We start from the raw sequence: 27,972 nt of genomic DNA on the forward strand, positions 1-27,972 counted from the left end.
GAAACCAAACATTTCCCAGATGTGTTCTTAAAAGATGACTTCAAAGTCTCATTCAAGTTCTCTAAAAACACACAGACACATCAGGGAGAATGCAGATGTTTGGATGGATGATGCCTTTGAAGATGCCGTCAGATATTTACTGTTGCTTTTGCCACATTTAATCTCTTCTAAGCAGCAGCATGTTTGGATATGGTAGACTCCATAATTTGAAAAATGCACAGAACCAGAATTTTTCCAATTATACACCATATGTACCAAAACTGGAATTGAATTTAACAAGAAAGAATTCTAAGGTTAAGTGGATGTAGTACTAAAAAGAAAGGCATCATATTTTCTCGTTTTCCGTATGCTATCCAGAAGGGTCATCTTGGACAAATCTGTGTATTTGTTTTACTGTTACTAAATACCTGTCCAGTATTCAGCACATTCAGCTTTAAATCTCTTATGCCACTGTAAAATAAGCAATACTTTTAGACCATGCCATCCTTTACAGGGATATGGCATGCTTTCTTTTTCTTTACAATGGTAATAAACCAGCAAAATTCACAAAAACATTCAAAATTGTGTGTGTGGCAATACGTAATAGCTGGAAACATTTTTCATTAGCAAGACTCAAGGAAGGAAAAGTACTTTAAGAACAAGGGAACTGTATAATGAATCGATTTGTACAGTTTTATATAACGCAGCATACAAAACTTCTGTTAAATACATTTTAAGGCTGCAAAAATCAGAAAATGACACAATTCACTTAATTGTAACCTTAGTTTTGCCCTTTGTACAAATATGCTCCATAACCAGATTTTAATATATTTTATACCACTTCATTATTTTCCTCTTTAAGTGCTTAATAATCTTCTTTATCTATTACCAAAAGCTGCTTTGCTCAAGAGAATTCTGCCTCTGAAGAGAATTCACTACACATAATCAATGACCCTTACTTAGTGAGTAGTTCACATGCGGACCATGACTCATGGGTGGGTTTTTTTTCTTTAACTGCTCTAAGGTCCTGCTTGATGACAGAATGACTAATTTCTTCAGGAACTTTTCTATGTTGCTCCTCGCTAAAGTATCTGAGTTTTTCCACACACATTAATTCACTAATTTTGCTGTGAAATGAGAAAAAAGAGAATTGTGACAAGGAAAAGTACTATTTTTACTAGAGAGCGCAGAAAAGTAACAGCTAATCTGGCTACATAATTTTAAAAAACATAGGATTATACAGCACCTGCATTCAAATGAGAATTCCCATTGAACATCTGCAAAATGCAAAACCAGAGCAGGTCCGCCTCCGTGGCAAAGTATAAAATCATATACTTTGGCAACGGATCATCAGGTCTAGACACAGGAACTTGAATTCAGGTTCTTGCTTTGGAATATTGACTTAGTGACCTTAATAATACTCCCTAAAGGTATCTCTTGGGGACACAGTTTCTCATGATGTACATTCCTTCTTGTGCCCCTTCATCTTAAGCCCTTTGTGGTTTGTTTAGATTGACTGCCCAAACCCATGAGAACAATCGTAATTTGTTACCTCTATGGACACCACCATTAAAGAAAGGGAAAATATTTGACCAAGGTGTCCCGGTTTGAAGTAAAACCAAACCAATTTTCTGTTCTGTAACTTTACATCCTAGCTAGGCCTCCTCTAACTCTCTGAAATTAACGGTATATTGTGGAGAAAACTGCTCGTTCTCAGAATGATAAGACCAATGTTTGTGCTCCATGCCAAGGAATGGTATGCAGGAGGCCCTTGCTTATACTTATTGCTATAACAACCAAGGTCAGCCAATTTCGTTATTTGCCCCCTTAGAGGGTCGGAAACGGAAAAAACGTAGAGGGGTCACATCAGTGGGGAGAAGTGGACAGGACAGGTGACCCAAACCTGACCAACTGGGCTATTCCATCCCATCTGCCCCATGCTCAGTATAAAAGCTGAGGGATCAAAGAGTCAACCCCCTTCCTGCGATGGCCGACGTCCAGAGAGGACTCTGTCTGTTCATCTGCCTTTGATCCCAATCCGTGTGTTCCTGACTCCAGAGCTGGAATCCAGTTCCCATTCGTCACTGAGTCTAGTCTGGGACTTCCCCAGTGCCTGCCGGTGACGTGACTGTCATCCTGGGAGCTTGATACGGTTTTGTATATATTGTATCTATTTCATTATTTTCTTCTTTATTTTTATTTTAATATTAATTCTTCATTAAAGTAGTTTAGTTCATTCTAAACTTCTGAATCTCCTTATCTCTTTCTCTTCTCTCTCTCTATTTTGGGGGGAGGGGGGAAAGGGCCATCTGTCGGTCTGGTTTCAGTAAATTCGGCCGAAACCACAACACAAGGGTACTTCAGATACATGCTGACAGCAAGGGAGTGATGAGTCTATATGACTTGGGTTCTGTTTTTTGAAGCCGGGACAAGCCCTCTGCTTGTGCTGGGGCTGACAGCTGGTGGGAGGTGCTGCTGAGGGAGCCTGGGTGGAGCCACCACCCCCCCCCCCCGGTTCACCAAGCCTCCAGGTTATAAGAAGCCTCAGGGAGGACAGGGACTAGTCCCTGCCTATAGAGCCCAGAGCGAGCACCCGGTGCTTGTCTGTGTGCCCCGGCGGGTCCCTCAGCCAGCTGTAGTCTGTACGGCAGGGTGCTGAACCTCTACCAGTGTACGAGGTAAGTTCAACCCCTCCAAGAGGCCAGAGGACTAGGGAGCTCATCCCAACTGACCTTCGAGTCGCAAGGTACCAGTTGCTTGTAGAGATCCAGCCATGGTTGCTACCTGGTCAAAGACTGTTAGGAAAGCTGTGGGCACCCAGACAGAGGCCTCACACAAACATGTGGGCGTTCAGGCCTCTGGCTGCAGAGAGTGCCGGGGCCTGGCTCTTGCCATGGAGGGTAGGGGAGACAACACCTGTATCAGATGTGAACAGGTGAAGGATCTGCTCAGCCTGGTGGCCAAGCTGAATGATGAAGTGGAGAGGCTGAGGAGTATCAGGGAGTGTGAAAGAGAGATTGACTGGTGGGCCCGCTCCCTGAGAGTAAGGGAACAGGTTGAGGCCACACATAAATCAGAGAACCCCCTCCCCTCTTGTCACCAAGCAATAGGAGGAGATCTCAGAGAAGAGGGGGAATGGAAACAGGTCCCTGCTCGGGGAAGCAGGTGAGCCCCCTCCCGGCCCCTCTCATCTTCCCAGTTACCCTTGCAGAACAGGTATGGAGTCCTGCAGGAGGAACTGGCTGTTGGAGAGGAGGACGGTACACCCAGGCTGGAGAAGTCAGATAGAACAAGTCACCATAGACCCGGCATCACTACTAGCTCCAAAAGGAAAAGCAGACGGGTCATTGTTGTGCGCAACTCTCTAGTGAGGGGGGCAGAGGGACCAATATGCCGCCCTGACCCACTTCACAGGGAAGTCTGCTGCCTGCCTGGGGCACGGGTTAGGGACATGTTGGAAAAACTTCCTGCCCTGGGAAACCACTCTGATTATTAACCCTGTTAGTATTTCGGGTGGGTAGTGAGGAAGTGGGTAGAAGGAGGCCAAAATCCATTAAAAGAGATTTTAAAGCCCTGGGATGGCTGCTTAAGGGATCAGGAACGCAAGTTGTGTTCTCCTCTATCCCTTCAGTGCAACTATGAATGAGGAAATTAATAGGAAGTGGCAACAGGTCAACTCGTGGCTCCGGGACTGGAGTTATCGGCAGGGTTTTGGGTTTTTTCAGCATAGGCAGCTATACGAGACACCTGGCATGCTGGGGGCAGGTGGGATGCACCTGTCCCAGAGGGGGAAAAGAATTTTGGGGCAGGAGTTAGCAGGGCTCATTGGTAGGGCTTTAAACTAGATATGAGGGGGGATGGGGAACTAACTGGGCCTGTCAGGATTAAACCCAAGGGAAGCATGCCAAGGCTTGAAGGATGCTGGGTTAGTGAGGACTCTCGCTCTGTCATTTGATCTGAGAAAAGCGATAGACATTTAGAAGTTTCTGATTACGAACAATGGGAAAACCCTATCCCGAAAGTGGAAAAGGGTACTAGGCCAGGAGTTAACAAAGCTCATGGACAGAGCTTTAAACTAGAGGTGGAGGGGGAAGGGGATAAAACCAGGCCCACTGATAATGAGCCTGGGGGTAAAGGGCCAAGGATGGGGGTGAAATCGGGAACCCAGCTCAAGCGCATCTATGCTAATGCACATAGCATGGGCAACAAACAGGATGAGCTGGAAGCCATGGTGCAGCAGGACAGCTGTGACGTAGCCGCCATCACGGAAACATGGTGGGATGACAGTCACGACTGGAATACTGCAATGAGTGGCTATAAGCTCTTCAGGAGGAATAGGCAAGGAAAGAGAGGCGGGAGTGTGGCTCTGTACATTCGGGAGTGTTTTGACTGCATAGAGCTAGATTCCAGTGACGATGAAGTTGAATGTTTGTGGGTAAGGATGAAGGGGAAGGCTAACAAGGGGGATTTTGTGTTGGGAGTCTGCTATAGACCACCCAACCAGGATGAGCAGGTTGATGAAGTATTCTATAAGAGGCTGGCTGAAGTCTCACAATCACCAGCCCTTGTTCTGGTTGGGGACTTCAACCTACCGGATACCTGCTGGAAATATAACACAGCAGAGAGCAGGCAGTCTAGGAGGTTCCTTGAGTGTATGGAAGATAACTTCCTGACACAACTGGTAGGAGAGCCTACCAGGGGAGGTGCCTCGCTAGACCTACTTTTCACAAACAAAGAAGGACTAGTGGGAGATGTAGAGGTCGGAGGCCGTCTTGGTCTTAGTGATCATGAAATGGTCAAGTTTTCAATTCTTAGTGAAGTAAGGAAGGGGGTTAGCAAAACCTCCACCTTGGACTTCCGGAGGGTGGACTTTAGCCTGTTTAGAACCCTGGTTGGGAGGGTCCCTTGGGAGATAATCCTGCGGGGCAAAGGGGTCCAGGAAGGCTGGACGGTCTTCAAGAAGGAAATCCTAAAGGCCCAGGAGCAGGCTGTTCCCATGAGGCGCAAAATTAAAGGGAGGGGAAAATGGCCAGCCTGGATGAACAAAGAGCTTTTGATGGGACTTAGGGAAAAAAGGAAGGTTTATCACCTTTGGAAGAAGGGACAAGCAATTCAGGAAGAGTACAGAGATCTTGTTAGGTTATACAGAGAAAAAAATAGGAAGGCAAAAGCCCAGCTGGTACTCAACCTGGCCATTAATATAAGGGACAACAAAAAAAGTTTTTATAAATACATCAACAAAAAGAGTCAGGGAGAATCTCCATCCCTTACTGGATGCAGTGGTAAACATTGCGACCAAGGACGAGGAGAAGGCTGAGATACTTAATGCCTTCTTTGCCTCTGTCTTCAATAGTCGGACTAGCTACCCCCAGGGTGTACAGCCTCCTGGGCTGGAAGATAAGGATGGAGAGCAGAACGACCGCCCCGTAATCCAGGAGGAAGTAGTTAATGATTTGCTTATGCACCTGGACAGGCATAAGTCCATGGGGCTGGGTGGGATTCACCCAAGGGTACTCAGAGAGCTGGCGGGAGAGCTCACCAAGCCTCTCTCCATTATCTATCAACAGTCCTGGTCAACAGGAGAGGTACCAGATGACTGGAGGGTGGCCAATGTGACGCCCATCTACAAGAAGGGCCGGAAGGATGATCTGGGAAACTATAGGCCTGTCAGTCTGACCTCGGTACTGGGAAAGATCATGGAGAGGATCATCTTGAGTGAGCTCTCACGGCAAGTGCAGGGCAGCCAAGGGATCAGGGCCAGCCAGCATGGCTTTATGAAAGGGAGATCCTGCTTAACCAACTTGATCTCTTTCTATGACCATGTGACCCGCCTTCTCAATGCGGGGAAGGCTGGGGACATTGTCTACCTGGACTTTGGTAAGGCCTTTGACACCGTCCCCCACAGCGTTCTCCTGGAGAAGCTGGCGAATCATGGCATAGACAAGTGTACCCTTCACTGGGTAAAAAACTGGCTGGATGGCCGTACCCAGAGAGTTGTAATTAATGGGGTGAAATCCAATTGGCAGCCAGTCACCAGTGGTGTCCCTCAGGGCTCAGTTTTGGGGCCGGTCTTGTTTAATATCTTTACTGATGATCTGGATAAGGGGATTGAGTGCACCCTCAGTAACTTTGCAGATGACACCAAACTAGGTGGGAGTGTTGATCTGCTTGAGGGTCGGAAGGCTCTACAGAGGGACCTGGACAGGTTGGATCAATGGGCCAAGGCCAATGAGATGAGGTTTAATAAGGCCAAGTGCCGGGTCCTGCATTTCGGTCACAACAACCCCAGGCAACACTACAGGCTTGGGGAAGAGTGGCTGGAAAGCTGCCCGGCAGAAAAGGACCTGGGGGTGTTGGTGGACAGCCGGCTGAACATGAGCCAGCAGTGTGCCCAGGTGGCCAAGAAGGCCAACAGCATCCTGGCCTGTCTCAGGAACAGCGTGGCCAGCAGGAGTAGGGCAGTGATGGTGCCTCTGTACTGGGCACTGGTGAGGCCTCACCTCGAGGGCTGTGTTCAGTTCTGGGCCCCTCACTACAGGAAGGACCTTGAAGTGCTGGAGCATGTCCAGAGGAGAGCCACCAAGCTGGTGAGGGGTCTAGAGAACAAGCCATATGAGGAGAGGCTGAGGGAACTGGGCATGTTTAGTTTGGAGAAGAGGAGGCTGAGGAGGGACCTCATTGCCCTCTACAACTACCTGAAAGGAGGGTGTAGAGAGGTGGATGTTGGACTCTTCTCCAAAGGGAATCATGACAGGACCAGAGGAAATGGTCTGAAGTTGCGGCAGGGGAGGTTTAGATTAGATATTAGGAAGAATTCCTTTACTGAGAGAGTGGTCAGGCTCTGGAACAGCCTGCCCAGGGAGGTGGCGGAGTCACCATCCCTGGAGGTATTTAAGAAACGTGTAGACATGGCACTTCAGGGCATGCTCTAGTGCCTGAGATTGTTGGTTTGTGTCTGTCTGTGGGTGGGGTGGGGTGTGGTTGTGGGTGTTTGTTTTGGTTTGGTTTTGGTGTTTGGTGTTCTGGGATTTTGGGGGGGGGGGGGGGGGGGTTTGTTTGTTTTTGGTGTGTTTGGGGTTTTTTGTGTTGTGGGTTTTTTTGGTGTGTGTTTTTTTTTTTTTTTTGCTAGTTGGACCCGATGATCTCAAAGGTCCCATCCAATCAAAAATATTCTGTGATTCTGTGATTCAGTTCTTCTGGAAGGAAGCACCTATGCACAGGAGCACCTCACTCTGCCCATCTTTCCCCACATTTAGCCTGTCCACTTTGACTAAGCCCTTCTACACTTTCAGTTCCTTACCCCAGACTCTTTTTTCCCAAATCCACTGTACCAAATGTCACTTAGATAATTTTCATCTCTCTTCTCCAAGACATGGTACTTCTGAAGAGTGCCAAATTTTTAACACAGACAAAACAACTTGTTTTTCTCTAAGCTCATACTTGGAAGCTGCTTTGGCTGAAATTTATAAATAAATAAATAAAACCAAACCAGCCCAAAGCACAAACCAGGAATGGAAAATTTCAGTCCAGACAGTTTAGGACTGGCAGAAGTATTAAACCACTGGAAAAAAGGGTCTTTTAATAGTGACTATTAGGTAAGCTTAAGAATTGGCAGTGCTACCAGTCCTTAAAAAGCTTCAAAATGTCCATTGCTTGAGTTTTAGTCAGACCCTAGCTTTGTGGTGTTGACTGACTTATCACAGGCGTTTCCTCATGGATTGCACACAAACAAAAACACATCTTCCCCCAAAAGCCTTCTTCCCAGTACTGTGTCCAGCCCTGCTTGTCCCTCAATATAAAAACTTTTTTAAAAAACCCTTAGTTATTTGTAGCTTCTCAGTTCACATTCAGTTACAATCCATGGGTCTGGTGTTTGCTTCTGTGAGATCTTGATTCCAACTATTTAGGAGGCTGCTTCTTCCAAGCCAATCATCACAACAGGTGAGATGAGCTCAACCCTCTTGGCTGTCACCACCTTGTTTTTTATGATTTGAAAACAGACTGTTCTGATCTTTGTCTCCAATATATGTCATCTGGAAGAATCTGATCACTTTCAGAATATGATGCAATAGACTTTTTTTGCACGGTTTGGTTGTGAGTGTTATTTTGGTTTGGTGTTCCGGGTTGTTTTGCACTGCAGATGTGCTTCACATTCTACAGTTTCATTTAGCTCAGCAAATAGTTTTAAAGCTGTCATAAGTCCTTCTGGCCAAATTCAAAGACATTTGTAAAATGTTTAAATTTAATGGAGTCAAAATTGGTGTGATTTACCGTCCCTTTGGGACTCCTGTAAATTAGACAATATAATTTCCCTCTTACTGACATATAATTTAAAACTTTCTTGCACATTGCCTTTAAATTTGGCATTCTACACTTTTAATAAATAATCTAAAATACACTCCACGTAATAAAATATCTTTTATGAAATATTAACCCTGCACACAGACTAGCAAGGTAAAGGCCATGCTACATACATCATACCACTAAAACACTAATGCATTTTGTGTTTCTCTTGATATGCTTTTGTTCAAGTGTGTTTACGAGCATACTGACCCACCTTTCATTTTCCCCTCTTCACCACTGTTTAGGATTTCTAAAACAGCAAGTGCACTGAAGACTATTTTTCCATTTCACTTTGAAAGGTATCGAGAAAAAGCATTAGCGGAAGACTAGCCCTAATAAACCTCTGTGTGTGTGTGTGTCACTACACTCAGAATAAATGTCTGTGGTAACTGGAAATCAAATAGGTAGCAAGAGATTAGGTTTCTGTTTCTAGAACACCAGTACAAATCTGGCTAAAAAAAGCCCCAAAACCATAATTGCACAGGGTGGGGGAAAAAACAAACAAAAAACCCAAAAAAGAACAACAAAAATCACGACAACCTTCAGCTTCCCAACCAGAAACACTGCTTCAGGATTCAGAACACACGGTAGGTTGCACTCAATCTTCAAATTGCACTGTGACTCAAAATGACAAGATGAAAAGTGATGGATGGGACAGAGAAAAATTCCAAGGAAAATATGAGTGTTTCAAATTTTTATGGAAAATCCCTACCTGACCTTACTTTGGTGGGAAATGCCCTATTTAACACTACTCAGTAAACAAGGAAACTCTAGTAGAATACGTGCCCAGAGACCCTTATCTGAATTTCAACTAATATTTAAACACAATCTAGTGTCATGTCTATGCATTACTTTCAAACTTTATTTTTTAAAAAGCATCTAATCATCAGAAAAGTCACATCACAAACATAAAAATGGCCCCAGGAGACTCTCCACCAAAAAGTCCAAACAAGAGAACAATGCAGGTACAAGTGTTTTCTTGCTTGGCAGTCATTTCTCCACTTTTTTTCCAAGTTTTGCCAGGTACTTATTAGAAGAGCATGTTCTACTTGTAGAAGCCTCTCATTTTGATACTTTCTTTTTAGTTGCCCATTAACGTGCCAAAGACATTGAGCATCCATAGATAAACCATAATTTCAATTCAGAACCAGCCTTATCAGATCCACAGATCCACTTGACATCAGCACGTAAAGAGGCACAAACCCTCCAGCTTTTCACATAGCTTGAGCCTGGACATAATTTTCCTCCTCTTGAAGTGTAATACACGCAGACTCTACAGGAACTTCAGAAATTTTCTATTTTGTGACTTGACATTTTTCTAAATTGTAAACTACAATTGCCATTCAGTCTGTCATATCAGGAAATACATTTCATGTTTCCCGCTCTTGAAAGACAGAAGTCTTTCCTCACATATTTAGTTAAAACTTTTTTTCCTGTTTTTCATGATGCTTCAATTTGAAACTCTACCTTTGGACACAGAACTACACTAGAGTGGAGCTCTAACTCTACCAGAATAGAGCTCTATATCCAAAATCCAGTGAAGTAGTATTTGAATGAGATGTGTGGTATGAAAACACAGAATTTTTGACAAGTATTTACGCACATAAGCGTAATTAATGTTCACAGCACTTACCGAACTAATAATCTGTTGATTTTTCTTTACTCTTTCAATCTCTGGAGTCTCTTTTACAGCTGTGCCAGCTCCTACTTCCTTCTTATAAAACACCTCCAGTTCCCCAAAAGAAAAAGTAATTATGAGACTGTTAGCAATGCAAGTACAAGCTCTCATAAAAAGAATGGGCAATTTTCCAAGTTCCAAATTGGTCTGATCATAAACCTTGCTAAGAAAGCAAATACTTTAATTTTTCATAAATCAGACCAATTATCAATAACTATAATAACATTCTGTTTGTTTTCAACTGTAACCCAGATATTCTATTATTACCCTTCAGACTGACTTCAAACATTTGTAAGTACTTGTAATGATAGTTTTAACTTTGGAAATAATATTAAAACTTAGATCATAATCTATAAGTGTTTACAAATGCAACTTTAGGCTTGAGTAACCTCACTCAATTCAATGTATTTGAACGTGCATGTACCTGCAATATTTGAATTGTTTTTTTTAATCTTTGGATTTTAAAATACTGAGAAGTGAACAGATACTATTATTTCTAATTTAGCAAACTAGAAAATTGATGTATTTATGACAAAATAACCAGAACAGCCAGAGCCACAATGCAAGTCAAGCAATTTTTTGATTTCTGGGTTCAAGCCAGAAAGCTGAGGACTACATCTAAAACCAAAGCTCACTTCTGAAAAAGATACACATGCTGTGTACATAATTCTCTTCTCTATTTCAATTGTTTCAGTGAACGATAAAACCCAAAGCGCATCACTAGAATCAATCATTCAAAGTTACTGAAAGTGACAGTAAATAACTGCTCCACAAATTCCAAATGTGGGTATAATTGCAATAACCATGGAGCACCAGTTCATGCTGCAAAACTCATAAAGAAGTTTTATTTGAATTTCAGTATTTGGTGACACAGCTGTTGCCGGTCCAATAAGTATTTCCAGGCTGGTAGTGTAAAAACCAGTCTGATCCTGGAGTTTATAAAATAAATCTTTACCATTCAGTATTTCTGCCTTTCTTAAACCAAGATTTATTTAACTTTTTTCTTTTTTCCTGTCAATAAACCTTAAACAATAAAACCTCACTCTTGATGCCTCTCTCCTACTTCCTTGAAGTCCTCTCTAACCTAGGGGAATCAGTACCACCAAATATTCTAGAGGACAGGCAATAATTTATAACCATAACTCATTTTTTAAATATTCAGAAAACCTTTAACAATTTAGAATTTTGTTATACCATGTCAGAGCAGAGACAGTTTATGAGTAACAACTTGGAAATTCTTCTGCACCAACATGTTAGGACCAGGTAGAAAGATTTACATAGTGGTCTGAACTAAAATAGACTTTTCTCCTCTACCAAGGAAGGAGTGGTAAAAAATGCTGGAGCTAGGAATTTTTCTATGAAAGAGATGATTGTGCAGTAAATATCCTATTGTAAATCATCTGCCAAAAGCAGCACTGATCTTATCTGCAAAGCCAGCCGCTTTTTTGTCCCTTAAGGCATAAAAATACTTGAGACAAAATCCAAAAATCAGAAGCCTATTAGTGGTCATTAATTTTTTTCTATTAGGACTGTTCCCAGCTATATCTTAACTTAGTAAAAAAGTAACTTACCTTTATAATCTAAATTGCACAGAATACTGAAAGATTAAAATTTAGAGAAAGAAAAAAATGATAATTCAATCACAGCTATAAATTGGTTTCCTACATTTGGAGGATCCAGTTCAGAAACAGTAAAACGATGATCACAAAATAAAGCAAATACAAATCACCTCAAAGACAAAATATTTTTATTTCATATTATCTAGTACACTAACAAAGAGGATAATTTCAGCCTTGGCACTGAAAGCTCAGACTGGCTTACAGGTCTGCAAGGGGTTCAGATGCATCAGAGGCTTGTCAAGGCTTAATTAAGTAGTGGAAGGTTATTATGTGCCTGGTATCTAATTGCTAGTGAGTCCATAATGTCAGACCCGCTGACCTCTTTGAGGACTCAATCAAAAGCTATCAAAGACTGGAGCAGGGAGGAAAGCAGATCAGTAGATGCCTGCTTGGATCCCCTCTGTTACACGGAGTTTCGGCACAGCATGTTAGGACACCAGTGACACGAGATACGGTGCTAATCACCACCACTCTGTGCCGTAGAGCACCATTCAAAACCAAGAGGTAACAGATTACAAAAACCAAAATTGGGGCCAGTGGGCCTGTCAACAGTTCCTATCAGAAAGATGTAGGTTTCAGCTGCTCCCCTCTGAAGGAAGAAAAGGAGCAGGTAATAGCTGGAAGACGTTACAGGAGAGAGCGCTGCCTAGAGCAGCCTCAGAGACTTTTCTTCTCTCCTCTCCCCACAGGCTCTTACTCCCCCAGGGAAGCTACAGTGATATGGGACAGCTGCAGGCAAACACCTCCGACAGAAACTAATTGACCTTGTACTCCTGTGGAGCCGGAGAAGCTGAGAATATCTCTAAGCAAAAGAACAACATCTGTGTCAGATAACCTCTAAGATATTTAAGTAACTTATATTCCTTTCTCTCAAATCATTGGCTTTATTAGTATTACTTAGTCTGCCATAAAAACCAGACACTAACTGAACAGCCTTTGGTTCCAGAGGCTATATTTACTCCTCTCCTCTCTTATATTACAAGCAAAGCTAGAATTAGAAACAGCAGAATTAATGGGCCCAAAAAGGAAATGGAACTGAATGCCTCACAAACAGAGATTTTAGAAATCTAAGTTCATAATTTATATTTAGGGATAAACTGAAACTTAAATCTAGCATAAAATTAAAAAAATATCCAGTATAATATAAAATCATTAGACATATATATTTATGAAACCCAATCTCTTACAGTTTATACCCAAATCTTGATGTTCTGTAGATATGATAGGAAACAGATGAAAAATCTTACATGCATAATAACAAGCCTTAGATTTTTTTGTCCCTTTGAATAAAGTTCTTCCTGGGGCTTGATGGAAAAAAAAAAAAAATTTTCATTTAAAAATAACTGTGGCTTGGCAAAGTGGTATAAGTGGTTTAGCAATTCAAAATACCAGTGTCACACCTAGAAAAGCTGGGTAGTTTTTTTTACTGAAAGCAGTGAGTGATACAGCTTTTGCCAGGAAAATTATGCAAATGGTTCAAAGGACATTTACTCATAAGTTCCCCATTTCATGCTGCAGCACAAGAGAACCTATTTAAACTGAGAAACATCTGAACAGTTGCAAGCAAAGAGAGAAGCACTATTACTCACTGAACTGATGTTTTTCTGAGTACTTTTTATCCTCTGCATCTCTGGAGTGTCTGGGACAGCAGAATAGTTACAGAGCATCTTCTCTGCTTCATCTTTGTACATTTTCTGAAAAATAATTTTAAAACATCTATTTCCTGCTTTCTTGGGCTCAGAATATCCAAACTGCAACAAAAGATGCTTACTGTTGATGAACCTCAACGTCCTTGTACAGTATTTATGTCAACCTCTGTCCTCTGTGATATTGTTCTCATTGTCTGTGTGGGACACCTGACACTGTGGCCCCTACTGAAAATATATCATATATATATATTTATAAATATATATTCTTATATATATTATATATTTTCCCTTCACTCTCAGGATATACATACCCTTCTCATTAGGTAATATATTAAGACCTGGAAGTCGATCTAAACAATTAAATTCAATTTACATGGCATGACAGGCTTAAATACAAGTAAGAATCAGGCAGTAAGGTTTTTTACTACATATAAATTAATTTAATATGGGTATGAAAGCCTCTACAGAGCTAGAGAAGAAGTATTTGGAGCAATGTATGTCAAGCACTCATTGTTATACAGAACTAAAACATTCAGCCTTTGAACTATGCTTACCTGGCTTGCTATTTCTGAAGCCCTTTTGACTCGCTGTATTTCCGGAGTATACGGGCCAACTTGCATCCCTTTTCCTATAATTTCAGTCTCCAGATCCTTTTTATATTCTTTCTGAAGAAAAAAAGAACGAAAAAACTCATAACTAATTCTACAGTTATTTGTACATGATATCTTCAAAGCTATTCTGGTAGCATGAGTCAGACTTTAAAATTAATTCTTCAATTTGTTGAATTTAATTTTTTTTTATTGTGCATTGCTTATTCCTTTTAGCCCAAGTCTGTTCAAGAAGATTGTATGTTTTTAACATCTCACTGTGTTTTACTTCCAAAGTAATCTTAGGCAATCCATTCTGTACTCACCTGGCTTACAATTTCAGAAGCTTTTTTGGCTCGTTGTATATCAGGGGTATCCATGCCCACTTCCATTCCCTTTCCTTTAATTTCATTCTCCAAGTCTTTCTTGTATTCTTTCTGAAAAGTACAGCATTGGAAATACTCGCGTCTGACAGCCAAATTCTTAAATTCTTCCTACTTTAATTTGCGATTCCACTGAACAGCATTCTTAAAACACCAAATAACTTCTGATTCAACAGCATTAGCTTTGTAGGATCTATCTATGAGACACCTATGCTGTAGCTGCTGACCAGTTAAAAAATTCTTGTAACAGACTGCTTACTTCAAATCTCACATAGCTTTTCACATCTACTGTCTTTGAGCTTCGGCAGCCACAATCACAGACACGTAGACCAGACTTTCTCCCTCAGCAGTGCTTCGCAAGACTGGGGTCATAAGGCTTTAGCTTCTCTCTAACTCTGTTTATTATTTGGCCCTAATGAACAAGAGCCACCTGCAAAAGATGATGGAAAGGTCAAAGTCCTGGGAAGTCTTAACCTTCCCCCATATGCTGATGATGCAACTTTTAGACTCTACACAGCTCAATGGATTAAGTGTTTGGTGAAATTTGTGGTAGCCTAGACTGGTCACCACCTGGAATTCTCAATGACAATAATCTGCTGCATTCTGTCAAATTGAAAGCTTCCACCAGGTACAGTACTGACCGTGCTTGCAATTTCAGAAGCTCTCTTGGCTCGTCTTATCTCAGGAGTATCTGGACCAACTTGCATACCCTTTCCTTTAATTTCAGTTTCCAAGTCTTTCTTGTATTGTTTCTGTGAAGATAAAACTTCATAGATTATATTCACAGTAGCCAGAGAGTTACAGGTAGATTTTTGCACAAGAGATCCAATTTAAGATTTAGAGTCAATCAAAAAATCTCAAGTTAAGAGTCACAGCTCTCAAGAGTGTTGGCAAGCTTTTGTCAGGAAAACACATAAACTACAGAAGGAAAACTTGAGGATATATTCACTGAATGTACAAAACTACCACTGAATTTTTAATTTCGCAGAGGATGGGGGAAATCAGTCCATACAGCCTGTTACAATTATCCTCTAAAGTAAAGGGGAAGTTTAGCTCTGCAGAACATAGTGTAATAAGCTGGTACTTGAGGCCAGCCTAATTGAAACACATTTTACATTTAAGAAAATATTTTATTTATGAAAAGACTACATGTTAGAAATTTGATACCATACAGCATTGTTTCCAGTGAACTTTCAGAGCAGGAAGTTGTAATTTATTCATTTAATAGGTCTTTCCTGAACCACAGCCATTAGGCAAGTGGCAGTACTCATCCACGATTGCTGCTTTTTCCCCACAACATAAATTATAAATAACCAATAACCAGGAAACAAAATAAATATTTCATCTTCATCTTATCCAAGCAAGGATAAATTTCTCATTCATCAGCACATGATATTAGAATGTAATATTGAAATATTGTATACAATACGTGTACTTTTTTTTTTTAATAAAAAATTACGTTATTCTTAGGCAGTGCTATTTCTAGTAGTAATCATTCTTTTCTATTATAGTTTCTGACTGTGGAAAACAGGTTTGGAGGTTTTTTTTCAAAATAAATACATATAACTAAAATATTTTCTTATTACTTTTCCTGTTTGTTAAATATTTTTTAGGTTGTACTTTAGTTAGAAGAAGGAAAATATCTTTCTGTTCAATGCAATGGTCTGATCACTTATAGCATAAAGTTACGAGAAAAAGAGCAAAAAGACTTTCAGTCTTTCATCTCTGTCTCACTCTGACATGGAAATAAATGTGATAAAGCAACTCTGCTTCCCAAATCACGTTTTTTTTGCAAAAAGTATGTGTTAATCTGTGAGAAGACATCATCTCTCTCTTCCTCCCTGCTAAAGGTGGAATGGCAGATGTTTCCTCCTAGCTTCCTACTGTGTAAAACGCCAAGGAAAAGACAATCCTGGGAGTTACAGCTATATATTCCTGCACTTGTACACAGTGGTAAGGTTGGCCCTATGCATTGCATTCCTTCTGCTTCTTATGGCTATGTGTGTATATGTGTGCAAATAAACATATATCTACATATTAAATGAATAAAAAACTTATACAAATATATAAAATAAATGTATACATTGCTCTGAAAGAATGACTCCCCAAAGGTGTGAAGTGCAGCATGAGCTTTGCCTTCCCTCTTTCCTCCCCACACCCTCCAGCCCCACTGCTGCTCCCCAGGCAGCCTGTGCAAGCTCTGTGCAAGCTCATCCTCAGGACCTGCTGCCGTGCCAGCTTTGAAACTTGCCGCTCTGCTGAGCACACAGCGTTGCCGAGCGCATGAGTTCCTCAGGATGGTCTTCAGGAGACAGTACCCAGATGAGGGAGTCTTCCACTTCCACTCCCAACTCTTCACAATGGGAGTAGGTCGCACACTTAACGTGCTTCCATGTAACCTCCAGAGCAACTTAGACCAGCATAGTTAATCCCAAAGTTTGGTTCTAAAAATACACTCTGGAAGGAGCCTCCACCTGTCTGTTTGCATGGGATGAACCACAAGCTCAAGAAAATCCATTTCTTCAGGAGCAACTCTACTTTTGGAAAAATGTTTTCACAAGTAGAATAGCTTGGACAAAAGATCTTCCCAAGATGCCTGGCAGTCATTACCAATATTTATTTTCAGATAGCAGGTTTGTGATTCCAAAACCTCAAAACTATTTCATTGACTTTTCTTTACAAGTCCATTAACAGTCAACTCTTTTTCCATTACAGTATTAATTATACTAGCTGAACAAATAAATAGATGGAAAAATGAACCCAGTTTTAAATGCTCTATTTACTGACCCCACTAACAATTTCCATTGTGTAAAAACCTGAAATATTTGTCATAAATTGGGTTTTTCTCAGAGCTTTTCTATATTCTTAAAGCAAAACAGAAATAGATTTAGTTTTGATACATATTTCATTGCCGATTATATTAAAAAAAAATTGGAATATTTCCAGTTGAGTAGAACATAAAGAGTGAACTTTCTGTGACATCAATAAGCTTGACTAGCATAACATACCTCATTTAGTATCTGAGCTGCGTTTTTCACTCTTATCAAATCTGGTGTATCTTCAAACACTGTCATTCCTTTTCCTTTCATCCCTTCTTCCAAATCTTTTCTGTACTCTTTCTAAGGATTTAAAAAAAAGAGAGAGATTTCTCCACTTAATATTGTGTGCAAGATCTTGAAAAGAAATGCCACTTATTAAATGTCTGAAGGGTCTCTTTGAAATTTCTATGAAATATGAATTAACTGAAGTACAGGTTTCAGAGTTAAAATAGAATTAGAAATTATGAAATCAAAAGGTACAATGTTGAAAAAGTGAAAAGGTTTTAATGTAGTCATGTATTTTCCTGTTGTGCTCTTGAAAAATAGTCCTCTCCTATACAGTACGTTGTTTAGGAGCCTCAGCTGCCTCTCTAAAGACGTTGTAACTGCAGTAGCATTTGCTTTTACAGACCAATATTTGCTGTCCTGCAGTTTTTACCTCTGTTCCACTAATGGCTTCGCAATCAGGATGGATGCCCTGAACACTATACTAGGACCTGTTAAAATGACTGTGTGATAAATTATAATGTAGAAGCAATATTCCTACCATATCTCTTCTGTGCCCCTCAGACACTGCACTGATATGATCTATCAACATTTAGCAACTGCAGAGTACTCAAATCTCCAGTATAAAATTAAAACCACACCAGAACCTGCCCATGGACATTTGGTTCTTTTTCTTCTCAATTCCTAGAAAGCTGACATAAGTCCACTGAAGCCAAAGTTTTATAAGGATATTTAATTGCTTTTCCCATCTCCAGGTTTGGGTTTGCTTTTTATAAGCAAGGAAACTAGAAAAAATTTCAGTAAAATATTTTTTCGAAGGGTTTATATAGACATGAATTAACACTTCTAATCATGTGTTATATTTCATAAGCAGTAGTGAGCACCTTTGTCTCTGTATAAGCTCTTTACTTAAACAAAAGGAAACCAATTATTTTTAAAGAAGCTTCTCTTTATCATCAGAAGCATGTCCTACAACAAGGAGGAAACAACTTCTATTAATTTAGAATTATTAAATTCACCTATCTCTTCTGAAGGAGCTATGAATGTAGTTCCCAAGAAGAAAGTTCTTATTGTCACAAAATGCAAAATATTTGCAGAATTCTCTACAGTAGGAAGGCAACAGAACAAGCTGGAACACAGCTGACACTTAAAAAAAAAAAGTAATTGAACAAATAATTCATTTTTTAATAACTCCAGGTTCTCCTTCTTGTTTCATCCAGTATCTATCTAAACTTTATTATGAGCCTTCCTGCAAAAATACTGAGCTATTTCCTTGACTATTAGGAAATATATAATTTTGCTGAATCTTGAAAGATAATTAATTTTACCTATGTGATTCTTTGGTTTTGGAATGTATGTTCCTTGAATGTGGATATAAATTATCTGAAATTCATGCTGTTATGCATTAAAATACCACTTCCATTTTCTCATATTCTTCCTCTCTGGCTTATAAGCATGGTCTACTCCCAAAGTAACAAGTCATAAAACTTGTGGAGGTAAGAATTAGGGAAGATCTTAATGCGGGTAGGACTATGGAGCGAAGTTACATAAAAATTTTCAAACATGAACATATACAGCACATCTGCAACCATGCAAGCACTAACCAGTTCTGTAGACATTCAGCAAGATTAATTCAATGGAATACAAGCATTTGCATTTTCCCCTAGACAGTAGCCATACATGAGACATGTATGCACAGAACGGTACTGTGCAAAGTAGATCTAGCTTGAGACTTGTCTACCTGACAGCCAAGCTTATCAGAATAAATTATTTATTAAAGGATGAATAATAAAAAAAATCTGAAAAGAAAACATTTTCTTTAACCATATGAAATCTAGCATAGACTGGGATAAGTTGTTTAAAGAACAAGGAAAAGAACACAGTTCAAACGTTTTTCATTCTAGTACCCTCAATTTGTTCGCCCGGGCCGCAACAAAAATGTGAATTCTTAATGCAATAAATAACGTACTGCTTGCTCCCCAATTCAAATAGAGGATATCTAGCAGCTCTGCTATTTCTAACTATGAATTTTGTTGATATATTTACTTATAAATTTGATCAAATAGTAAGCCTAATCTATAGAACCAAACAATACTCAAAACCTAACATGAAAGCAGTTTTGAATAACAATATGAAAATATTAAAGACAGAAGGATTCTCAGTTATGGAAAAAAAAATTATTTCACTTATAATGCCACATACAACTGAAGAACATTGGACAAATCTTAAAGAAAGAGTGGGCATACAGAAATCTGCACCTTCTAATAAAATACACTTAAAGTAGATTATATAATATCACAGCTATACTACAAAAGTTTGTTATTCCTTATTTTCATCCATAACATGTATGATGGATAATTTTTTCAAATAAATTAGTTTAAAGTGACCACACGCAGCTCGAGGCATCCATACAACCACAACCGACTATCATAAACCTGAAATAATTACTCAAAAGGAAAAACTGCCATCTGGACACCAACAGAAATCCTCCTTTCCACTCCTTCACCTATAGGGAAAGAAAACTCCAGGCCCTCTCTAAAACCCTATCAAACAGATGTCTTTTGCAGCATGCCTGGAAGGTCACCAAATTTGGGCTATTTGAGCCCAGGGGGTGAACAAATTCCAAAAGTGAGGCCCTGAGAGGGAAAGTCCTGCCAATGATCCATTTTCTATGGAGTCATCCGATTTGTTCATTTAATTCTGTTTTTCTGGTTCAGGTGTGCTGAGCTTTATTGTTTCCTTATGTTCATAAGGAAACTTCAAAAAGTATTGATTTTTACTACAGAACTATTCAGAATAAGAATAAGAGGACATGCTGCAAATTTTTCTCATGAAGTCACTTTTGCATTTAGCTACCAAGTTAACTGTAAGTTGTTCAGCACTCACTAGCTTGTGGTGATGCTGCTTATTGCTCAGCTTGCTACAACTTAAAAGCAACAACAAAAAAAGAAACAAAAATCCTCTACCTCTTTCAGAAGATTAGTGACTTCTTTTATATGCAAGAACTCTGGGGTCTTGTCTAAATCCATTGAGGGTCTTCCCTTGATCTCTTCTTCAAAATCTTTGCGATACATTTTCTATTGAAGCAAACCCAACAATTAGTGGTACATACATGTGCATTTCCAAGCATATTTCAGAAATAACACTGTAAATAGATCCAGAAGTGAGCTGTGCTATAAATCAGTTATCACATTAATAAGCAATTTCATTATTCATTTCATTACCTAAATTATCTACACAAGACACACACACAATTTAGACAAAAATACGCACGTATGATACCTCCAAAGAGATTGTTTAACCTGATCTATGAAAGAAACTATTTTTTTAGTAGGGAAAAGAGAGGACAAATGGCACACAAGGTAACAGCTTAAACACGTAAAAGTTTCTACCAAAAAAGATGAAATAATCTGTTTTCATGACACATCGGAAATATAATGAATCAAACTGCATCAAGGGAGACACAGGGAAACACTCTCTCTCAGGATGGATGGTGAAGCACTGGACTAGGTTGTCTGGGAGGTCTTGAAACCTCCACCATTGGGAGTTTTTAATAAAAAAGTTAGAAAAATATGGTCTGGCTTCAGACAGCCAGTGCTGTTCTGGAGCCCAGGAACAGTCTTTCCCCCTTGCTGAGCTCCCCAGACTGAGCAGGCAGCAGCACATTTCAGTTAAGGCATGGGGTTGGACTGGGCTTTGCAGCTTCACTCACTCCCACCTGAGAACTCTCCATCATTAAAGATGAAATTATAGGCAAAATGTGAAACAGTTAGTAATCTCTGATCTAGATGGCCTCTTCAGCTTCTTCTCAATCAAATGATGCTACATACAATCACTGCCTAGTGTTAGCACCAATGGCCTTTGGAGAAAAAAAAATGAAGGAAGAACAGAGAATAGCAAAGAGAACTATTCAGTACTAATTCTACCATATCCTCAATTTATAAAACTTTTATAATCCGCTTCATCCATTTTCTTAACCTGAGTACAAGATGTCTGTTAGCTTCTCAGTTGACCTAAATTTTGCTAGTTTTAGTTAGCACAAAGTTTTACTAACCTCACTTTGCATCTTTTGAGCCTCCTTTGAAACTTGATACATCGGTGTATCCACAAACTCCAGCATTGATCTGCCTTTAGATTTTTCATAATTCTCTTTGTACTTAACCTAGGAAAATGAAAATAAATGCTGTTAACAGCTGAGAGAATGTGAGATCTGATTGCTTCCTATGGCGACAGACAAATCCTCTCTTAGCCAGACTCCTTAGAGGTTTTGACTTTGAAGACTCCTCCCAAATTTAACCTGTTGGAGACATAGGGCAGCTAGACAAGGAATTTTTTCCCGGAGTCATTTATTCCTTTGCTTCAAAATGTCAGACTTTAAAATGGTGAACTTTGAAGACAGCAGGAGTGAGGAGCATCAATCACGATCCTTAAACTAATTGTATGATTTGGGCTGAATGACCTATGTTGGCAGCTTTTAAATAGGATCCCCTGTCAGTTGGCAGCTTTTATATAGGATCCCCTGTCATGTTACCATTAAACAAGACATTTACTGTAACAACAACAAAATCTCTTTCACACCCAGGCCCCACAGGCCTTTCTTCCAGGCTCAGGAGCACCATTCTAAAATGCACTTTTTTTGTACCTGTGGGAAGGAAACTACTGCCTCAGTAGAGTCTGGTCTTGCACCAACATTCCCCTCACAGCTACCAGTGACCATGACCTTAAAGGTAGCCGCAAAGTTACATTGAAGGGCACAGGGTTAAGACACCAACATGCAGCTTTTTACTAACTCACAAAGCAAATACACCTTGTTGGAAACCTGGAGAACCCTTCTGAACTCATTCATTCCCACTCTTTTGATTAAGATGGACAAACACATTATTTAGGTCAATCGACCGGCCTGTGATATGGTGGAATATTCTGGAGTCATTTATTCCTTTAGGAATAAGCCATTGAGGAAAGTAAATAGCTACATATCAAGGTATGATACTCAGAATGAGTAATATTTTAATATATTTGTCTCTTCAAAACTAGTAATGTCTGAATTTGAGAAAAATGTTAATCTCTTTCCCTGACAGGCCTCTGCCTGGTTCAGGTCCTGCAAAAACACTCTCCTCTCTCCTCATGGGATGCTTCTGAGTGAAGATGCGCTCTACATCACTTTAATTTGTCATGCACTTTTGTGCCTGATTTAATCACTGTTAGAATTCTGCATTTTTCACTTTGCAAGATGTATTTATGCTTGTGTATACTTGACTTTGAAGCACTGCATTTCCTTTGTGATGAATTTGTTCAGCTGTATCTGGGGTGAAATGATAGAAGCCCTTGCTTTGCTTAAATGATTTCTTATATTCATACAGAAACAAAAAAAAAAATCCAAGAATGTTTTCACAAACAAAATTTAGAAGGTTTTGCAATTTAAATACCATTTAAAATAACTATGGGAGAAACAGCATAAAAGAAACTATATTTTAGGCCTCTCAACTCGGAAGTTCTACTGCTAAATTTGAGTTTACAACCTGTGATGAAATTATAAAAGGTTATCATGCAAAAATAGCTTTTGTAAATTCTTAGAGAAAATGCTTGTCCTGCTCATCCCAACATCAAATGTTTATGTTTGCTACAAAATAACCATTACTATTTGCATTTGAAGTGCAAAGGAATGCATATGATGGTCTGGGTTTGCCTCCTAGTGGAAATAATTATAAATGTCATACAACAAAATCACTTCTGTAGTTGAAACGAAAATTATCTCCATCTACAGATACAGACTTCATACTTTTACTCCACTCCTCAACTAATGGAAAAAAAATAAAAAAAAAAAAGTCTATAAAATTAAATGAGGTAAATCACACAACATTTTGCTACACTAAACTACAGACACCAGAATCCGTTTCGTAAGTCCTATTTATTCACCCTGTTTCATAAAATGAAACACATCTAAGTTCCTTTGGGTTTTTTAGCCAGTAGTTCATTAGTATCTCAAAGTCTCTACATTAGAAACAGATTTAAAATGTGCAAAGCCGTTGTACGTATATCAAATTTTTAAATAATGTAGCTCATGCCAAAGAGAATTACATGTATACCATACGAGGGGTAAGTTTCACCTTGTGAGCATTCTTCCCCATCAAAATAAAGAAAACAGGATGAGTTCAACCTGTCAGAATCTGTCTATATGTGTCCAAACGTGCCCATCAAGCTTTCCTCTTAACTGCTGGAATTTATTCCCATGGAAGCCGATTTGTGTAACAGCTTTGCATTGGTATTATAGTATATGTGTTTCATAATGTTGCGCACACTTCTACACTCCAGGTCAATCAGCAGACCAGCTCAATCAACCATATTAATTTATGAGTTTAATTAACCATACAAGGTATCACACTGGGGCAGGTGGAGCTATGTTATGCAAAAGATGAAGAGAAGCATATAAAGTTCAAGGGAGAAAGGTATACTACAGTTAAAGAGCAAAACTGGGAAATTAGCAAGAAGCTCAACGTTTCAGAGGGGAAAAAGAACCAAAAACTGACCATGCAATCAGTTTTTGGAAACCGGTTAAAGGCACAGTCAGGAAGACTGTTTCATACAGTGGAAGCAGACTTCAAGAAAGATTTGGTACAAGCTGTGGAAAGACAAGGAGAACACAAAGAAGGTATTGGAAAAGTATGGAGAAAGGCAGGACAGTAAGCCATGTTAAAATCAAAGAGATGACATGGCAAGGTCAAATCTGAGAAGGATTTTGAAAACAGGATTTCTGTAGAAAACAAATAGCTAGTGGAGACCTTAGGGATCGACAAAGCATTTTTCTTCCTGCTCGCAGCCAGAAAAAATATCCACCAGCATCTGGACAATACAAAAAATCAGAGACTTAGTATTTATGGTCTATGTCCTCAGAAAAGGGCATAGACAATATGAATCAACCCTTCCTGGGCAATAGAAAGAAATAAATTTTGCAAGAAGTGAGCTGTCCTAAGGAAAAGTCCAGGTTTCTATCTCATTAGATCTAAGATGACAAATCGATTGAGTTCATTCTGAGGGTGTTCATTTAATCAGCAAAAAAAAAAAAAAACACACCAATCTTACCTTACACTGAAGGAAACTAGAATTAGGTAGGCCAAAATGCACACAAAGAATGCAAGAAGTGAAAGCTATCAACTCATTTATTACCCATACAAAAGAGGATAGCCAGTGTTAACTTCACATGTCGAAGTGAGACAGATAAAAAGCAAGTTTCAGTTCACCAAAGAATTCACTCCCTCTGCTCCGCTCTCATGAGACCCCCACCTGGAGTACTGCGTCCAGGTCTAGGGCCCCCAACACACAAAAGACATGGACCTGTTGGAATGGGTCCAGAGGAGGGACGCAAAGATGATCAGAGGGCCAGAGCACCTCTCCTATGCTGAGAGAGTTGGGGTTGTTCAGCCTGGAGAAGAGAAGGCTCCAGGGAGACTTTATTGCAGCCTTTCAGTACTTAAAGGGGGCCTACAGGAATGATGATGACAAACATTTTAGCAGGACTTGTTGCAACAGGACAAGGGCTCATGTTTTTATACTGAAAGAGGGGAGATTTAAACTAGGTATCAGGAAGAAATTTTTCACTCTGACGGTGGTGAGACACTGGAACAGGTTGCCCAGGGAAGCTGTGGATGCCTCATCCCTGGAAGTGTTCAAGGCCAGGTTGGACAGGGCTTTGAGCGACCTGGTCTCGTGGGAGGTGTCCCTGCCCATGGCAGGGGGGTTGGAACTAGGTGATCTTTAACGTTGCTTCCAACCCAAACCATTCCATGATTCTATGAAAGAGCAACACAAAAATCAAGTACAAACAGGAAGGCTGGATTATTTTGATTATTTTAGACACAAGCCTCCATAGCTTGACTCAGAAGATGACCCAGTATGTTCCTGGTCATTAGGGCTAACCCTTTGTGTGTGAAGAGCTCGCCTCCTACTGAGCGTGAAAAAAACCACCCACTCATGCCTTTCCACAGCTGTTCTGTGGCCATTCTGTGGTTTCTGGAGAAAAGATGACAAATGCAGCTAACCAGCCTACAAGCACTGTGCATATAGCATAAGTGCTCTTGGACTGGGAGAGAAGTTTCAGCATTGCACAGAAGACAGGGGTTTCCTACCTCTTCCTCCCTATTTCAACACCCATCACTATCCTATGTCAGACCACCAGCCCCATCAAGGGGTATGTCTTGTTACGTGGCAGAATGGAATATGTGCCTGTTACCAGATCCAGCATAGTAAGCCTCAGACATTGATGAGGAAAAAAAGGCTTAGACAGAGAAACTCTAATGAAGCTAGCACTCGAGTGGCTGTTGATGGCAAAAGTCCAAATATTAAACTAGCATAATGCTCACTTTTGTACAGAGACTTGCAGATGAAAGTAATATCTTAGACAAATCGAGATTTGCAAGGAAAGAAGTACCTTAGATCAATAAAGGAAAAAACATACAAAGTTTCAGACATATAAGAACAAATGCTCACATATCAGAAGTCCGTGTGATTCTTACCCTGTATATTATTTGTTCTATTAACTGAAATAGCTCTACCTAAAAGCACTACCTCCCCCAACCACTACGGTTACAACACTACAGTCTACTACTTGAGACAATGAAGCAAGTACCAAAAATGTATGTATTCCACAGTGACTATACATACTACATTCCTTACTACATATATTTTTCAGATCATGCTTATAAAGGCAACTTACATCGCTATGCGTTTTGCTGATATTTAAAGCATGGTTTAAATATAGCAGGTTTGGTAGATCAGAGGCTGGATCATGTAGACTTTCCAAATCTTTCTTGTAATTCACCTGGAAAGAGAATTCAGGTTACGTAAATAAAGACTAACAAAAATTAATAGCTTCATAGTACAGTGCAGCCATCCAGAAAGAGAAAGCATTACGTGTTTGCCTGAACATTCTCTACCAGCCACTAGATGGTGGTCATTCACTGTTATTAGGAGGAAAAGGAAAAATCAATAAAGGATTCATTCTACTGAGCAAACATTTGGCAACTACTCAAACTTTTGCTCAAAAAGGACACTTACAACAAAATCACACTTTGTATCACTTTCAGACTAGAAAGGAACCACTATTGTTTCTCTTTTTTCTTTTTTTTCACCATAAAATGTAAATCAAGAGTATCTTCTCCAGCTTACTCATTTTAAGTACTGTTGATTCTTTTTCTTTTTCTCTTCATTCAGGAATTACACTAACTGTCCAAATAAAAAAGTTGTATATACAACAGTTAACGGGAAGTGCTGCTAGACAATTCTATGATTCTATGATTTAATGCAGATTGCTTTCAGAAAAGATAAGCAATATAATCACCTAAGGCAAAAGATAATCACTTCATGAAGTGGCAGAAGACAGCTTCCTATCAGTCTCTAGTAAGATTTGCCATACTTCTGATAGCTGCGTGCCCATCTTTAAGGAAGACCAGCCACCTCGCCTATCTTGGATGACAAATCTTTTAAACCAATACCTTCAGTCAATTCCACATAAGTATCATGTTCTTGACTGATATAGGCAGACTTCAAATCAACAATACTCAATTTGCATATCTCTTATAATAATAATTACTTCAAGGAAATTTTTAGGAAACACTTAGATTTTGGAAACAGTTACATATTCTGTTGGACCCCTCCCAGAGCTGGCCTCTCGTGTTCCCATTGGGTGGTGCTCCACACTTTGGAAACACTAGACTACAGAATGAAGGCTTGTCTCTTAGCTATCTGGCTTCACAGCCCCAAGGAGCTCACGTTTTTAGCATTAGACATGCTGTTAAATATATCATCCCAACAATATTACCACTTGATATAGACATTTTCTCCAATCTGGCTCCAGTAGCAGGTGACCATTGCAGAATCTGGTCACTGCTGTACTTTGGAATACCATTCAGAAGATCAACCAGCAGAATGAAGTCTAAAATACAGACATCCAAATCTCATGTGCTCATGCAACAATCTCTTTCTACATCCACTAAAGAGATGCCAGCACTTCGCCCCTCCAAAGACAGGCATCTACAACAGGTCAGGAGAATTACTCTATACCTGCTTACTTCTTTCCCAAATACAAAGGGACCAAGTACGAGGCAACCAGCTCAGAGTAAGCAGCCATATCTTTTGACTCACAAAGTTAAGCGAGATGAATCTCATCTAAAATGGTTCTGAAAAACTCTGCAGGCCCTCGGAGAAGGGCTTTGTCAGAACCAGAGGAAGAAATGGATAACAGGCAGTACCTGCTGTACAGACACACCATGTAGCAGAGACTGCTGCTCAGAGTAATCTGTAAGATGGAAAAAGGAACTCTGCTTGAGAACAAATGTTAGGTTTTTCAGGATGTAAATGTATGTAAAATACAAAGCACTTACATCACTTGCCAAGGTGGATGCAATCTGTGCTTGCTTGAAGGAAGCACTGTCAAGAGGATTGTAGTGGTGGCTCTTCATTTCCTTATTGAACTGCTCTTTGTATTTCACCTTCCACCAGAACAAACATATCTAATATTAACATGTAGCACTTAAAGAAAGCATTGAGAATCCAGACTACAAAGGAGCTTATTAAAGGCAATTGCCTTCTCCATAAATCTTCAAACAACGAAGATGTTTAAAGAAGCTCAGTTTAACCACACCTGTGATGGTCTTGTGCTAGTTTCAAAGTAATTTTTATGTATCTGAATTTTACT

The 27,972-nt window shown here is 39.8% G+C and overlaps 1 protein-coding gene across 4 annotated transcripts in view; it reads right to left on the bottom strand.

The window, feature by feature from the left end:
* Positions 1–27,972, bottom strand: part of NEBL (nebulette) — a 273,379-nt gene that overhangs the window by 42,830 nt on the left and 202,577 nt on the right. The window contains exons 8-18 of one of the 4 annotated variants that reach the window (XM_074157124.1): positions 27,659–27,766; positions 26,004–26,097; positions 22,535–22,650; positions 21,337–21,444; positions 20,249–20,359; positions 17,247–17,357; positions 14,880–14,990; positions 14,182–14,292; positions 13,823–13,933; positions 13,209–13,313; positions 9,956–10,048 (exon numbers count right to left, since the gene is read on the bottom strand). The exons of the other annotated variants lie outside the window; for them this stretch is intronic. Coding sequence (XP_074013225.1) covers positions 9,956–10,048; positions 13,209–13,313; positions 13,823–13,933; positions 14,182–14,292; positions 14,880–14,990; positions 17,247–17,357; positions 20,249–20,359; positions 21,337–21,444; positions 22,535–22,650; positions 26,004–26,097; positions 27,659–27,766 — 1,179 coding nt within the window. The remainder of the gene's footprint in view (positions 1–9,955; positions 10,049–13,208; positions 13,314–13,822; positions 13,934–14,181; positions 14,293–14,879; positions 14,991–17,246; positions 17,358–20,248; positions 20,360–21,336; positions 21,445–22,534; positions 22,651–26,003; positions 26,098–27,658; positions 27,767–27,972) is intronic. 4 annotated transcript variants of the gene reach the window in all.

This window comes from Numenius arquata, chromosome 12 (genome assembly GCF_964106895.1).
Source record: "Numenius arquata chromosome 12, bNumArq3.hap1.1, whole genome shotgun sequence".
Classification (NCBI taxonomy): domain Eukaryota; kingdom Metazoa; phylum Chordata; class Aves; order Charadriiformes; family Scolopacidae; genus Numenius; species Numenius arquata.